This window comes from Neovison vison, chromosome 12, assembly GCF_020171115.1.
Source record: "Neovison vison isolate M4711 chromosome 12, ASM_NN_V1, whole genome shotgun sequence".
Lineage (NCBI taxonomy): Eukaryota > Metazoa > Chordata > Mammalia > Carnivora > Mustelidae > Neogale > Neogale vison.
Genome location: NC_058102.1, coordinates 3412289 through 3425913, shown reverse-complemented (window position 1 = coordinate 3425913; position 13625 = coordinate 3412289). Strand labels below are relative to the sequence as shown.

General features: G+C 47.2%; 1 protein-coding gene across 2 annotated transcripts in view; it reads left to right on the top strand.

The window, feature by feature from the left end:
• Positions 1-13625, top strand: part of PPARA (peroxisome proliferator activated receptor alpha) — a 65667-nt gene that overhangs the window by 38438 nt on the left and 13604 nt on the right. For both annotated transcript variants that reach the window (XM_044228146.1, XM_044228145.1), the window contains 4 exons: positions 363-608; positions 9639-9799; positions 10954-11092; positions 11877-12079. In XM_044228146.1, coding sequence (XP_044084081.1) covers positions 401-608; positions 9639-9799; positions 10954-11092; positions 11877-12079 — 711 coding nt within the window. In that variant the 5' untranslated portion in view covers positions 363-400. The remainder of the gene's footprint in view (positions 1-362; positions 609-9638; positions 9800-10953; positions 11093-11876; positions 12080-13625) is intronic.

Here is a 13625-nt window from a genome sequence, read left to right as displayed (position 1 = left end):
TCAGTCCCCACGTGTATTCATTTACTTGCTGTCTGTGTCCCCACCGAAACTGGTGCTCCAGGCAAGCAGGGACTTTGTGTCCGCGGCCACTTCTGTCCAGTGAGACACCGTGTGTCGACACACTGTGTGCTCGGTAGCAAGTGACTGATTCTCGCAGGCCCAGCTTTCTCTCCTAAACATGGCATGTTGAAAGATTTCCACTTTCCGAGCGTGCTCACCAAGAGGCATGCCGAGAAAGGGTGGTCAGCACTGTCCCTTCTTAGATTATGAATTTAGTGGGTCGTCATGGGTACAGGAGGTTTTCAAGGAAGGAAAAGTGTTCCTCTGCGTTTGACTCACTGGCTACTTCTCTCTCCTCCCAGGCTGGGCCTCAGCTACATTTCCAGAACCTCTCGTCAAGATGGTAGACACAGAAACCCTGATTTGCCCCCTCTCCCCACTCGAGGCTGACGATCTGGAAAGCCCATTATCTGAAGAATTTCTACAAGAAATGGGAAACATCCAAGAGATTTCTCAATCCATCGGCGAGGACAGTTCTGGAAGCTTCAGTTTCGCGGAATACCAGTATTTAGGAAGTGGCCCGGGATCAGACGGGTCTGTTATTACGGGTAAGTGTGCTGTATCCCATAGCGCTTTGTTTAGGTAAATTTTTGTTGTCTGTTTTGTTTTGCTTTCCTGCAGAGAAAAGTGTTCGCTTTAGCTGACAAAGTAGTCCCATCTCTGTGCCGTGAACTGTTTAGACATGATAGAGCGTGACACCAAATCCACTGACCTGGCGACCTTTCAGGAGGCACTGTGAGACACGCAGCATGCCCGCTTTTAAAAGCCATATGCAAATCAAATAATGCTTAAAATTCAGTTAAGGCAGTCAGCTACATTTCTAAACAAGTCTGAGTTTCTATTTCTTCAAAGCAGAGGCTCCTATTATGATAAAAAGAACGATTTTTTTTTAAAAATCTGGAAATGTATATGAACCACTTCCCTGTTTTCTTCACTGCATCAGGAACTGCGGGAAAGGGGCGCCTGGGGGTTCCGTCGGTGAAGCGTCCGACTCTTGGTTTCGGCCCAGGACATGATCTCAGGCTCCTGAGACCGAGTCCCATGCTGGGCTCCAGCGGGCTCCGCGGAGTCTGCTGGAGATTCTCTCTCCCCCCGCTCCTCCTTCTGCTTGCACGCTCTCACTCTCAAATAAATAGAATCTGAAAAAAAAACAAAAAACAAACAAACAAAAAAAGCCTGCAACTAGTATCATGGGACAGATGCAAAGAAATAAAACCCGGGGTCCATCCACGTAGCCTCTGGTGTCACAGAGAAGAAATGGTGGGAGCCGCCATCCTTCCAGGCAGCACTGAAGCCGGCCCTGGGTGCTGCGGTGTGGACCACGCCCTCATCGGACAAGCCTCCCGTGCGTCAGGTCCTTAACCCAGGGCACTTGTCCACCAACCATCTTCTCGCCAAATCCCACGCCAGGAAGACGGCTTTCATGACCGTGTCCTGACTTTGGTGACGGCGGGAGCAGCGCGCGCTGATGAAGCCTCTGTAGACAGAGTAGTCGGAGGTGCGTGCGCTCTCAACCCCGGGGGCCCACTGGGGACGGACATTGTCAAAAAGGAGACACGCAGACGGGTGCACGCGGCAGCCGCGTTTGGGATAGCGCCTGCGGCATGGTGCCCCACGCGGTGGGGACAGATAGGAAGCGGGGGGAGCAGATCGTGAAAGCTTCCTGCTGCGGAGTTCTTCATCGTAACTTAAAAGAATTAGCTCCACCTGTCTCCACTGGAATCCACGTAAAAAGCGTGAAGATAAAGAATGAAAATAAGCTTGACGATATATTCTGTACAGTTCGATGCATGTGAGGTCTCCAACACCAAACAGTGCTGAATGTGGTTGGTAGGTCCACGTCACATCTGGGAAAGCTCGCGCCAGCTTTACGATGTCGGTGCCCTGCCGAGGGGCGGGTGGGACTGGGGAGAGGGCCCTGCGGGGACTTCAGACAGAAGGCATGAAGCAGTGTGATGAAACATTACCATTTGTAAATCTGGGCAGCAGGTGTCCTTCTGTATATTTCTCTATATGTGTGAGGTGCTTTAACGAAAAATAAAAGCAGCAGGAAAAAGCATTCCTGGCAGAAGGAGAAAGCACCTTGCGCACAGCCTCACACAATCCTCGTAAAGTCTCAGTGAGAAGACCGTTGTCGTTTTACAAGTGGAAATAACACAGCTATGAGGTAACATGGCCCGGTCACATAGCTAGAAAGAGACCGTGCCAGGACCTGAACCTGTGCCCCTCAGCTGGCTCTGAAGCCGAGTTCTTCGTAAGAACATCCCTTTTGGCAGCAGTGTCCTCGACCCAGAAGGTCAGGGACCGCACGATCCATGCGACCCCGGGGAGACGACGAGTTATCCCACTCGGTTGCGTTCCTGGGGGACAGCCTTGGTAGTGACCCCAACAGACCTTTATAAATTATTCAGTTTTTTTTTTAAGATTTATGTCTTTACTTATTTGAGAGAAAGAGACACAGAGAGAGCACAAGAAGGGGGAGTGGCAGAGGAGAGGGGGAAGCAGACTCCCCAGCTGAGTTGAGAGCCCAACGTGGGGCTTGATTCCAGGACCTGTAGATCATGAACTGAGCTGAAGGCAGAGGCTTAACCATCTGAGCCACCGAGGCGCCCCAATGGTTTTGCATTTTGACTGTCTTTTTCATGACTTGTTATTGAGGGAGTGAGCTTTGAGGAAAAGGAGCGAGCATCCAGGGTGATGGGAGCTTCCAGAAACAGCAAGGGAGGCAAGCAAGGAAAAGCCTCTGGGGTGCGGGATCACCTTCAGTGCCTCAGTAGGTCGCTGCATGGCTGATCTGTGCTAGTGCCTGGGACAGTGACAGCCTAGGCTACTGGGCACCATGGTAGCCAGTGCATGTGCCTTGTCTACCTGAATCCCAAGAACAATGTTTGAGCTCATTTTTCTGTTTATTTGAGGAGAGAGGAAGAGAGACAGACCCCAGGACACTGGGACATGCTGAAGATGAGAAGCCCAGGGTCAAACCCAGCTCTCAACCCCTCCAAATGCATCTTTGGGTCACCACATTGTAGGCACGGAGCCTACTGGCCAGTTATTTTCACATACTATTTGTGGTTATACTGACGATCAGAAATTTTTCTTCTTCAGGATTTGAGAAGATTTATTTGTGTCCATGTTTCCTTTTTTTATTATTAAAAGAAGGCAGATTCCCCCCTTTGGAAAACAAGTCGTTCATTTTATAATGAAAGATTTGGGGATAGGCTTTCCTTTAGGTCACACATGCTCTTGAGCTTGTTCTCAAAAAAGGAACTTGTGCGAGCAGGGTGGGTGTGTAGTTGTAAAACCCCTGGAAAGATCTGTTCCAGCCATGGATGGAAAGAGTGTGCAGACACCCACCTTCTCCGGGAAGAGAGAGTCCGCAGCAGCCGCTCTGCCTGGATTTTCTCTCTCCCAAGTCCTCACCCTCAAACAGGAGGGATCCGAAATTACATTCTTCCATTTGTTTCAAGGTTGTGTTTTAGGTCGTTGTCAAGAACGATAATCTAAAATATATTCCTAAGCCATCTGAAAGCTCTGACATATAAGACCTGGGAATGTTGTATAAACTAGCCTCGTGGTCCATGTGCTCCCATCAAAAGCCACACCGGACCCAAGTCCTTGGGCAGACATATGCTTTGCATCTAAATAAAGTAAGAGCAAGGGTTTGGGGGGAGAGAGTTCCATCCTGGTCTTCAACCAATTCCAAGGAACTTTGTGGCAAAAACAGAAGAGGGGAAACTTAACAAAAAGTGATCACTTTGAAACGTATGCCACAGACACCCCGACCCGGGGCCCTTGGCCCTCCAGGCCCTGGGGAGTGCGTCAGCTTCCCCGAACTGTTGTGGTTGATCCTTTTCATCATTTGGCATCATCTGTTGCTTCTTAAAATCTTGCTCTGCTTCCTTCCCAGGTTCTCCAGGGCTGGTGGGACTAGCTAATTTGAGATAAGATGACCGCTTCTTTGTAAATTAGATTTTTCCTTCCCTCGGTGGTATTTCTGCATTATGCAAATTGCTCTGGAAGGGCCGTCTATAAAGTGTATCCACTTTAAACTTTGCACCCAGGAGAGCAGATGGGTGAGGCTGCTTGCGAGGCCCATCCATCTTTCTCCCCCGATTTTCCTTTGCAACTTTACGGCATACAGTAAACTGCACATAGTTAACGTGCACAATTTGATGTGTACACACACATTTTGAGTGTGAAACCATCACCACAATGAAAACAGTGACCAAACCCATCACCTCCAAATTTATCTGTGCTCTTGTATAAACCCTCTTCCCCACCCCTTGGTCTCCCTCCCTCCCCTGAGCCACACCAATCTTTCTCTCCTTATAGATCTGTCTGTAGCTCCTAGAGTTTCATATAAAAAGAATAATGCGGTAGGTGTGCTTTTCAGCTGGCTTCTTCCACTCTTCAAAATTCTTTTGAGATTCATTTGCATCAAAGCACATATCAGAAGCTCAGGTCTTTTATGTGTTGTGTGGATACGCCCTGTTTCTCTACCCACACACCTGTCGGGGAACATTTCCGTTGCTTCTGGGTATCAGCTGTTGCTAATGATGCTGCTCAGAACATTCACGTCCAAGTCTCTCTGTGGACGTGTGCGTTCACTTCTCTCCGCTAAACACCTAGCAGCAATGGCTGGGATGTAAGGTAGACGTATATGTGACTTTTAAGAAACTGCCAAAGTCTTTACCAGAACAGTATAGCATATATCACTTTTTTTTTAAGATTTTAATTATTTATTTGACAGAGAGAGAGAGAGAGCACGCGCACAAGCAGAGAGAGAAGCAGGAGGGGGAGAGGGAGAAGCAGACTTCCCGCCGAGCAGGGAGCATGATGTAGGGCTCGATCCCAGGACCCCAGCATCATGACATGAGCGGAAGGCAGACGCTTAACTGGCTGAGCCACCCAGGCGCCCCTGTAAACATTTTCAGTGAAGCATAGTTGACACACAGTGTTACATCAACTTCTGGTATACAACACGGTGATTTCACAGTCGCGAGCGTGACACAAGTGCTCTCCGCCGCGCGCCATCACCGTCTGTCGCCGTACAGTGTCATCACGGGGGTTCAGCCCGTACTTGCGGTGCTGTACTCTCTGCCCCGTGACTTGTTGATGTGGTAACTCCAAGCTTGTGCCTCATGCGTACACATCTTCTTGGGTGACGTTTCTGCTCAAACCTTTTGCCCATTTTTAAATTGAGTGGTTTCCTTGCTTTTCACTGTTGAGAGGTGTTCCTGTATTCTGGACGCGAGTATTGTATCAGACGTGTGATTTCCGGATAGCTTCTCATCTGTGGCTTCTTTTCCTTCCCTTAGCAGTGGTTTTCAAGACACAGAAGTCCTTAATTTTGAAGAAGTGAATTGGTCAGTGGTTTTTTTTTTTCCCCATGGATCCTGCTTTCTGTGTCATAGTTAAGAAATATTTGCCTCACCCAAAGTCACTTTATTCTGTAAGTTTGACATTTTTTAGGTTTTACTTTTTTGCCCTAGCTCCACGGAATTTGTCTAGATCTATTGAATTAATTTTCATATATGCCTCAAAACTCATTTCTTTTCTCTCTATTTTGCATTTGTAATTGTTCTCACAGACTTTATTAAAAAGACTCTTATCTCCACTATACAGCCTTTATATCTTCGTCAAAAATCAATAGGCTTTACCTGCCTGGGTCTATTTCAGTTCCATTGGTTTGTCTCATTTGACACCAGTGCCACTAATTTCTGCTTACTGTAACTGTATAATAAGACCTGAAGGCAAATTTCACTAAATTCTCCAACTTTATTCTTCTTTCCTGAAGTGTTTTGGGTGTGCTGGTAGTTTTAGAATCAGTTTTTTAATTTCTACCGAAAAAGTCTGCTGAGTCTGATTGGGGTTGCGTTAAGTCAAACGATCAATGTGGGGAGAACTGACATCTTACCAACACCAAGACTTCTGAGCCATGAACTTATTTCCCTCTTAGATAGCTCCTCATTAATTTCTCTCTGAGGAGGCGCCTGGGTGGCTCAGTCAGTTAAGCGTCTGCCTTCAGCTCAGGTCATGATCCCAGAGTCCTGGGATCCTGCTTGGCAGGGAGTCTGCTTCTGCCTCTGTCTCTCCCCACCACTGGCTTGTATGTGCTCTCTCTTGCTCTCTCTGTCAAATAAATAAAATCTTCAAAAAATTTTTCTCTCTGCAATGTTTTCTAGTTTTTAGTGTACACATCTTTCATATTTTTCGGGTCAGATTTATTGCCAAGTGTTTCATATTTTATAGATTTTTAGAATTTTCTGCCCAGGTAATTATGTCATCTGTACATAAAGACAGTTTTACTTCTTCCTCTTTAAGCTGGATGCCTTTATTTCTTTTTCTTGCCTTATTACACTGGTTGGAAATCTCCAGTATAATGTTGAATAAGGAGACACCCTTGCCTTATTCCTGATCTCAGTCTTTCATCCCTAAGTATGACAATAACCGTTTTTCATAGATACCCTTTCCTAGATTGAAGAAGTTCTCCTTCCCAGTTTTCTGTGAGTTTTTATCAGAAATTAATGTTGGATTTTGTCAAATACTATTCCTTCATCTAGTAGGATGATCCTGTGACTTCTCTTTTTTTATGTGGTTGACACAACAAATTATACTATTTGATTTTCAAAGATTAGGTCAACTTTGTATTCCCAGAATAAATCCTATTTGGTCATAATGGATTGTCCTTTCTGTACATGGTGGACTTGTTAAAATTTTGTTAAGAATTTTGTGTCTTTGTTCATGAAGGATATTGGTTCTAGTTTTCTCTAAAATCTTTATCTGGTTTTGGTATCAGATTAATGCTGGTCTCATGGCATGAATTAAGAAATAGCCCCTCCTCTACAGTTTTCTGTATTTCTGTGGAATTGATACTAGTTCTTCCTTAAATGGTTGGTAAATTTCACTTATGAAGTTTGGTTTTTTTTTTTTTCATCTTATTTCTCTCAGTGTTACATTTTGGATAGTGGGGTTTTTTGTTTGTTTGTTTGTTTGTTTTCTGTGTCTTCACATTTACTAATCTTTTCTTCTGCAGTGTCTGAGCCGGCTCTGATCCCATCCAGTGTATTTCTCACACTAGGTGGTGTAGTGTTCCTCACTAGAAGTGCAATGTGGTGCTTTCCACCCAGTCTCTAGTCTTTCATCCTGCTCCTTGAACGCATTAGGATACAGTCACAACGTTAATCATATGTGTTTGTTCAGGTGTAGCCTAACCCTGAAATCATGACCTGAGCGGAAATCAAGAGTTGGGCACTTAGCCAACTAAGTCACCCAGGTGCCCCTGTAATATTTTTTATCGGATGCCATGCATTGTGAACTTTGTTCATGATGGATATTTTTGTATTCCCATAAATACTTCTGAGTTCTGTTCTGGGACGCAGTTAAGTTACTTGGAAAATGTTTGACCTTTTGGGTTCTGTGTTAGATGGGATGGTAACAGTGTTAAGTCTGCCCCAATACTGAGGCAAAATCCTTCTGAGTCCCTTACCTGATGGCCTATGGATTCTGAGGCTTTCACCGTGAGAGGTGGTCACAGAACTATAGCCAGCCTTGTCAGAGTCCTGGCTGCTGCTCCCCTGTCCTTTCAGGTTGCTGCTGGAGTGTCTTTTCTTTCAGGCTCTCTTAGCTGATAGAGCAAAGAGATATGGGTATGTTCTAACCCATGTATACCCATAGGTCCACAAACATTTTTGTATGTCACCATTTGTATCTCTGTTTGTTGCGCTGATGCCTGCGGCACTAACCCGCCACCCCATGGGTCATTCTCACCTCTCCCAGCCGATCTGTTAGCTCCTGCTCCCACAGTGAGAGGCCTGGCTCCCACGCCACCATTCCTGCCATTCATGGTCTGTCTCCAGTCTACACAGTGGTTGCATCAGGGTGACTAACCTGTACCCTGTGGGAGCTGCTTCTCCACGGACACCCCAAGCTGACACGTAGCTCCTTTGCCTTTGGTCTCATAGATGCCACTCATTTCCAAGTTGCCTTCGGTGGGGTCTTCTCCACACCTCCTTCAGGAAAGCCATTCTGTGTATGTGTGACACAGTGAGCTCACTTTGTCACACATTCCCCCAGCATAGTTCCCCAACCTCCTAAATTTTTATTTGAGCACACTCAAATAAAAGGCTCACTCTGTACTGTAAAGTTCTGTGGGTTTTGACAAAGGCATCACATGTTGTGTCTTCACCATGATGTTTCCATATGAATTGTTTCATATGAATTGTCTCCAAAAATCTGTTTTACCTGTTCATCTGCCTCCCACCCTCCCCCAGCAACTCACCTTTGTGCCAGACCTATGATTCCCCAAAACATCAGCTATTTGGATCGTACAGTTTACAACCTTCCAGACCGGCTTCGCCTTCTTATCCTCTCACCTGTCGAAGGGCATCTTGGTTGCTTGGTTGCTTCCGATCTGGGGAGATTAACCCTAAAGCTGACATAGACATTCGTGTGTAAGTTTTTGTGTGAACTTAGACCTCAGATCACTAATGGCTAAATACTTCGGAGTGTAATTCCTTTAGGACTGTTCTGCCAAACTGTCTTCCAGTGTGGCTGTACCATTCTGCGTTCCCACGAGCCATGGGCGAGCATTCCTGTCACTGCGTGTCCTCACCAACAGGCGGTGTTGTCAGAGCTTTGTTTGTTTGTTTGATTTAATTTAATTTTTAAAAAAGGTTTACTTATTTATTTAAGAGAGCAAGAGCATACACGTGCACAAGCAGGGGGAGAGGCAGAGGGAGAAGGAGAAGCAGGCTCCCTGCTGAGCAGAGAGCCCGACACGGGACTCGATCCCGGGACCCTGAGATCATGACCTGAGCTGAAGGTGGGCACTCAGCCCACTGAGTCCCCCAGGCGCCCCAGTGCTTGTCTGTTTGTTTTCGCCAGTCTAATAGGTACATTGGGACGTCTAATTTTAATTCACAGTTTCCTGATGGCAAGCAATACTGATTTGCTACCATTCTTCAGTGAGGCGTCAGTTCAGATCTTCTGCCCACTTTTTTAATTGAGCGGTCTGTTTTATTGTTGAGTTTTAAGACTTTTCTGTGTATTTTCTGTGTATGAGATGTGTGTGTTGCGAACATTGTCTCCCTGCCCGTGGCTTGTCTTTTTCATTCTCTTGGCAGTGTCTTCTGCGGAGCAGAAAGAAGTTTTTAATTTTAAGGAAGTCAGCTTAATTTTTTTTTTAATCTTTCATGGATTGTTGCTTCCGATGTTGCCCACATGAATTTTCATCCTGTATTCTGATGTGATTTATGGAGTTAACATTTGCAGAAGAGTGGAGGGAAGCAAAGTAAAAATTGTGTGTAGGCCACGCCAAGGTTGGGGGTGAGGGGGAGACAGCTGGGGTTGTGGGTCCAGAACCCAGGGACTTCCCAGCCACTTTGCGGATGTCACCGCAGTAACTGGGGGCACACAAGGTGGGGGTGGGACAGCCCAGGATAGGGGCCAGCCCAGGCCGGGAGCTCTGCCTACTAGCCGGCGCCTCCTCACATGGAGTCGTGTCCTCTTGAACCTGGCATAGACATCGATGGCAACGTTGTCTGGAATGCTCATCGGTCTTTCTCCTCTGTTCTCAGACACCCTCTCACCAGCTTCAAGCCCCTCGTCGGTCACGTACCCAGTGGCGGCCGGTAGTGCTGATGAACCTTCCAGCATAGCCTTGAACATTGAATGTAGGATCTGTGGGGACAAAGCTTCAGGCTACCATTATGGAGTTCACGCGTGTGAAGGCTGTAAGGTACGGTGGACCCCAGCAGTGGAGAGTGTCCCTGCTTGGGACCATGGCTGCTTCTTTTTAAACCCAGATTTTGATCATCACTAAAAGGATCTGTCAGTCAGCGGTGTCAGGCCCCCACGCCGTGCTTTGAGGACTTTGCGTACACTCTCAGCTTCGGTATTTCATGTACCTGATACGCGCAGGGTCTCGTCATCTCAGTGTTCAGTTAAAATCCGAACTCTTCCCTGTGCATGCTGAGACGGTTTGCTGGCTTTGGAAGACACCACAGCCCTTCCTGGTGTGGGCACAACCCACGTCCTTGACAGCAGCGCCGCACCGGAGCCCGGGCTGGCCTTGGAGGTCTGGGCTGTGGGGAGAAAGGGCCACACTGCCTTCCGACAGGCAGAATTCTCTCTTCAGCCTCCTCATGCTCCTGGCCTGCTCTGGCCATCCCCACTTTACAGACTTAGAGATCCAGCTGAGGGAAGGCGCCAACCTCCCTCCTGTCCCCCAAGAAATTGCTGTCCCTGCTCCCGCAGGCGTTCCAGACCTGCCCGGTGTGAAACAGGCGGGAATAAGTGGGAAGCAAACAGAGAAAGCACCAAAGCAAATACAGATGCTTCACAAGCCTTCTGACCATGAACTTGTGAAAGAAGTTACTTGCAGAGTAACTTTTGCCCCAGGGCTGTGCCTGAGTTCCTGTTGTTACATTTTGTTTCTCATGGACTAAATACTAAAGGTTCTTACTGGGTAGAGTTTAAGATAAGCTTTTGTAAAGTGTGACCGTTCTTTACCACCAGGTGGCTGCCTTTTATGAGTTCATTATAATTTTTGTCTTGAAGGGGCTAGTATTCTCTTACACAGAGATCTGTGCAGTCACAGATCGGGATGTGAGTTGGGGAGGGAAAGCGACACTTGGACAAATTAAGACTAAGTGACTCTGGGGAGACGATCACCATGGTCTTCCCAAGCCAGACAAGGACGTCTTGAAACGACTTTGAATTTTGCCTCACTTTGTTGGTTTTTCGTCTTACGTGTAATGAAATTTAAATTTTTCCGTTTGTCCCAATTAAGTCAGACTTCTTAGAACGATTTTACGAATTTCAGTTCATTTGAAAAGTACAGTAAATGAATGACCAGAAACACCCCTCCCCAACCTTGCGTCCATCCCACAGGGTTTCTTCCGGCGAACCATTCGGCTAAAGCTGGCCTATGATCAATGTGACCGCAGCTGCAAGATTCAGAAAAAGAACCGGAATAAGTGCCAATACTGTCGTTTCCACAAGTGCCTTTCGGTCGGGATGTCCCATAACGGTAGGTAACGTTGGCTAGTGCGCTTCTGCAGCCCGTGCCTCAGCCCACCTCTCTTGTCTGGTCGCCATGGACTGTGTTTTGAATGAATTCACGTAGTGCCCAGATCGTTTTGCGACCCAGATAGCCTAAGAAGGGAAAAGCGTCACGTAGCTGAGACGCAGCAGAGCTCCCGGAATGCCTCTCAGACACTTCGCACGGTAAGCCTTTGACTGAAGGTTTTCAGACCGAATGGAAATCCCTCTGGGATGCCAGCATGGAAGCAGCACCCCCACAAAGCACGTGTGCGGCGAATATCGTTATTCTGAACCCTGCTGTCATTTTAGAATGCGCCAGTAGATCTAAAATGACTAGTTCCCAGTGGTCGCAGGTCTACCTTCTGGACAAAGAAAAAGGTGTCACATGAAGTCACCTTAGGGGTCACTGCCATCTCCTCAAACTAGGTTCAAGTTTGGACCGCATCATAATTAGGTCAATTGGGACAATTGTCCTAAAGGACAATTTTGAACCTTCGGCTGATCCTACTGGCGAAACAAGTGAGGGTGTCGCCTTGTCTTTTAGCCTCTTGAAGAAGTCCAGAGTTTATGGAGGGTTGTGTTTCATTTTCCTCTCTCCAGAAGCGAGAGAGCAGTACAGTGTTGACTAGGCCTGACGGGGCGGCTTTGGTTCGCGGCTGAATTCTCGGCACACATTCTCTGCCCAGAGGCCCGGCCCCCTGTCGTGCACCCTGATGCTCACCTCTGCTCGCTTCCCGTTCTCTCCCGTGGCCCCCCTCCCTGCCCCCCAGCAATTCGCTTTGGACGAATGCCAAGATCTGAAAAAGCAAAACTGAAAGCGGAAATTCTCACCTGCGAACATGACCCAGAAGATGCAGAAACGGCAGATCTGAAGTCCCTCGCCAAGAGAATTTATGAGGCCTACCTCAAGAACTTCAACATGAACAAGGTCAAGGCCCGGGTCATCCTGGCAGGGAAGGCCAGCAACAACCCGGTAGGTGGCCTGGCTGCTGCTTGCTCTCCCGCCTGAGGCGGCCCCTGGCCGCAGGGAGGGGCTGAGGGGACCAAGGTTGGATGTTAGGAAGACGGTGTCAGTCCCAGAGACAGCGGATGGAGGCAGCGTGTCGGCAACTCCTATCTTCTGGCCTCGCTCTACCTCAGAGCTCCTAGCAACCAGGCATCATAATGACTCTGTAATTAATACATGAATAAAAAAAAAAGAAAGAAAAAAAGAGAAGCCAAAGTCTGGTCAATAGCTTAGGGTCATTTCTTAAGTGCATTTTTTTAAAAAATCCTCGATTTTTTTCCTTAAATCTCTATTTTATTTTATCGTTAAGATTTTATTTATTTATTTGACAGGCAGAGATCACAAGTAGGCAGAGAGGCAGGCAGAGAGAGAGAGAGGGAAGCAGGCTCCCCGCTGAGCAGAGAGCCCGGTGTGGGGCTCGATCCCAGGACCCTGGGATCACGACCTGAGCCGAAGGCAGAGGCTTCAACCCACTGAGCCACCCAGGCGCCCCTAAATCTCTATTTTAATGCCAGAAAATGAAAGCATGTTCTTTCACGCAGCACATGTTCTGGCGTCCTCCCCCTAAATCTCCTCCCTCCTCTCCCATCCCCCACCCTGCAGTCCCCCACCCACCCCACTCTGGTTTTTTCAGTGAAAAGGCAAGGACATCTCTGGGTTTAGAAAGGGCTGTTCATTTCTAGAAACTTTGTCTTCTCTGGATAGTTCTAGGCCTTTTCCGAAGTGCACTGCTACCTGCCCCCGACCGCATGGTCTGCTCAGTCTCTGTGTCCATTGCTGACCTGATCTCACAGCTAATTCAAAGAAGGGCCAGCCCAGGGTTGGCTAATGAAGATAGTTTGCTTTTTTCCTATGACATGGCAAAACAGGTTTAATTCGTACTAATGAGTAGCTTAAAGCAATCCTGATTGGGAATTACAAGCTGGAATTTTTAGTCACAGGAAAATGAAGTATTTCACAAGCTACTTACTCTCATGAACAAACCAAACCTCTCTTTTACTGAGTCTTTAATTCTTCAGTAAAATTCTCCAATTAAATGGGCGGAGACGTTTCAGAACGGCTCAGGCGAACTCTAGGACATTGGTAAAGCCATACCCATGCTGCAAGGCCCCAGGGGCTTGTATAAATTAGACGCTTTCTGGACCATGAGGGTGACAGCAAAGTAACCTTTTAATTTGGAATTTCTCTCCTGGAAATGGTTAGGAGAGCCCCATATTAGAGGAACCAAAGCTTCTGATCTCTTTGAGATCTTCTGTTTGTCTCTTGGGCTTTTAAAGGGGAACTTAAAAGTTAACTTGACTCTGAACCAAACACTCTTGTTTAACATTAGTTTCATTCCCACAGACTATCTTTCTGCATATACCACTGAGATCCTCATGCTTTTGGAGGGAGCCCTGTCCTCCAAAGCTCCAGAGCTTGGAGCTCCCAATGCAGGACACAGGGTCTGCTTTTCTATGTCCCGTGGCCTGTAGATCATATAACACGAAGACCTACAGCTTGGCTAGAACGGATT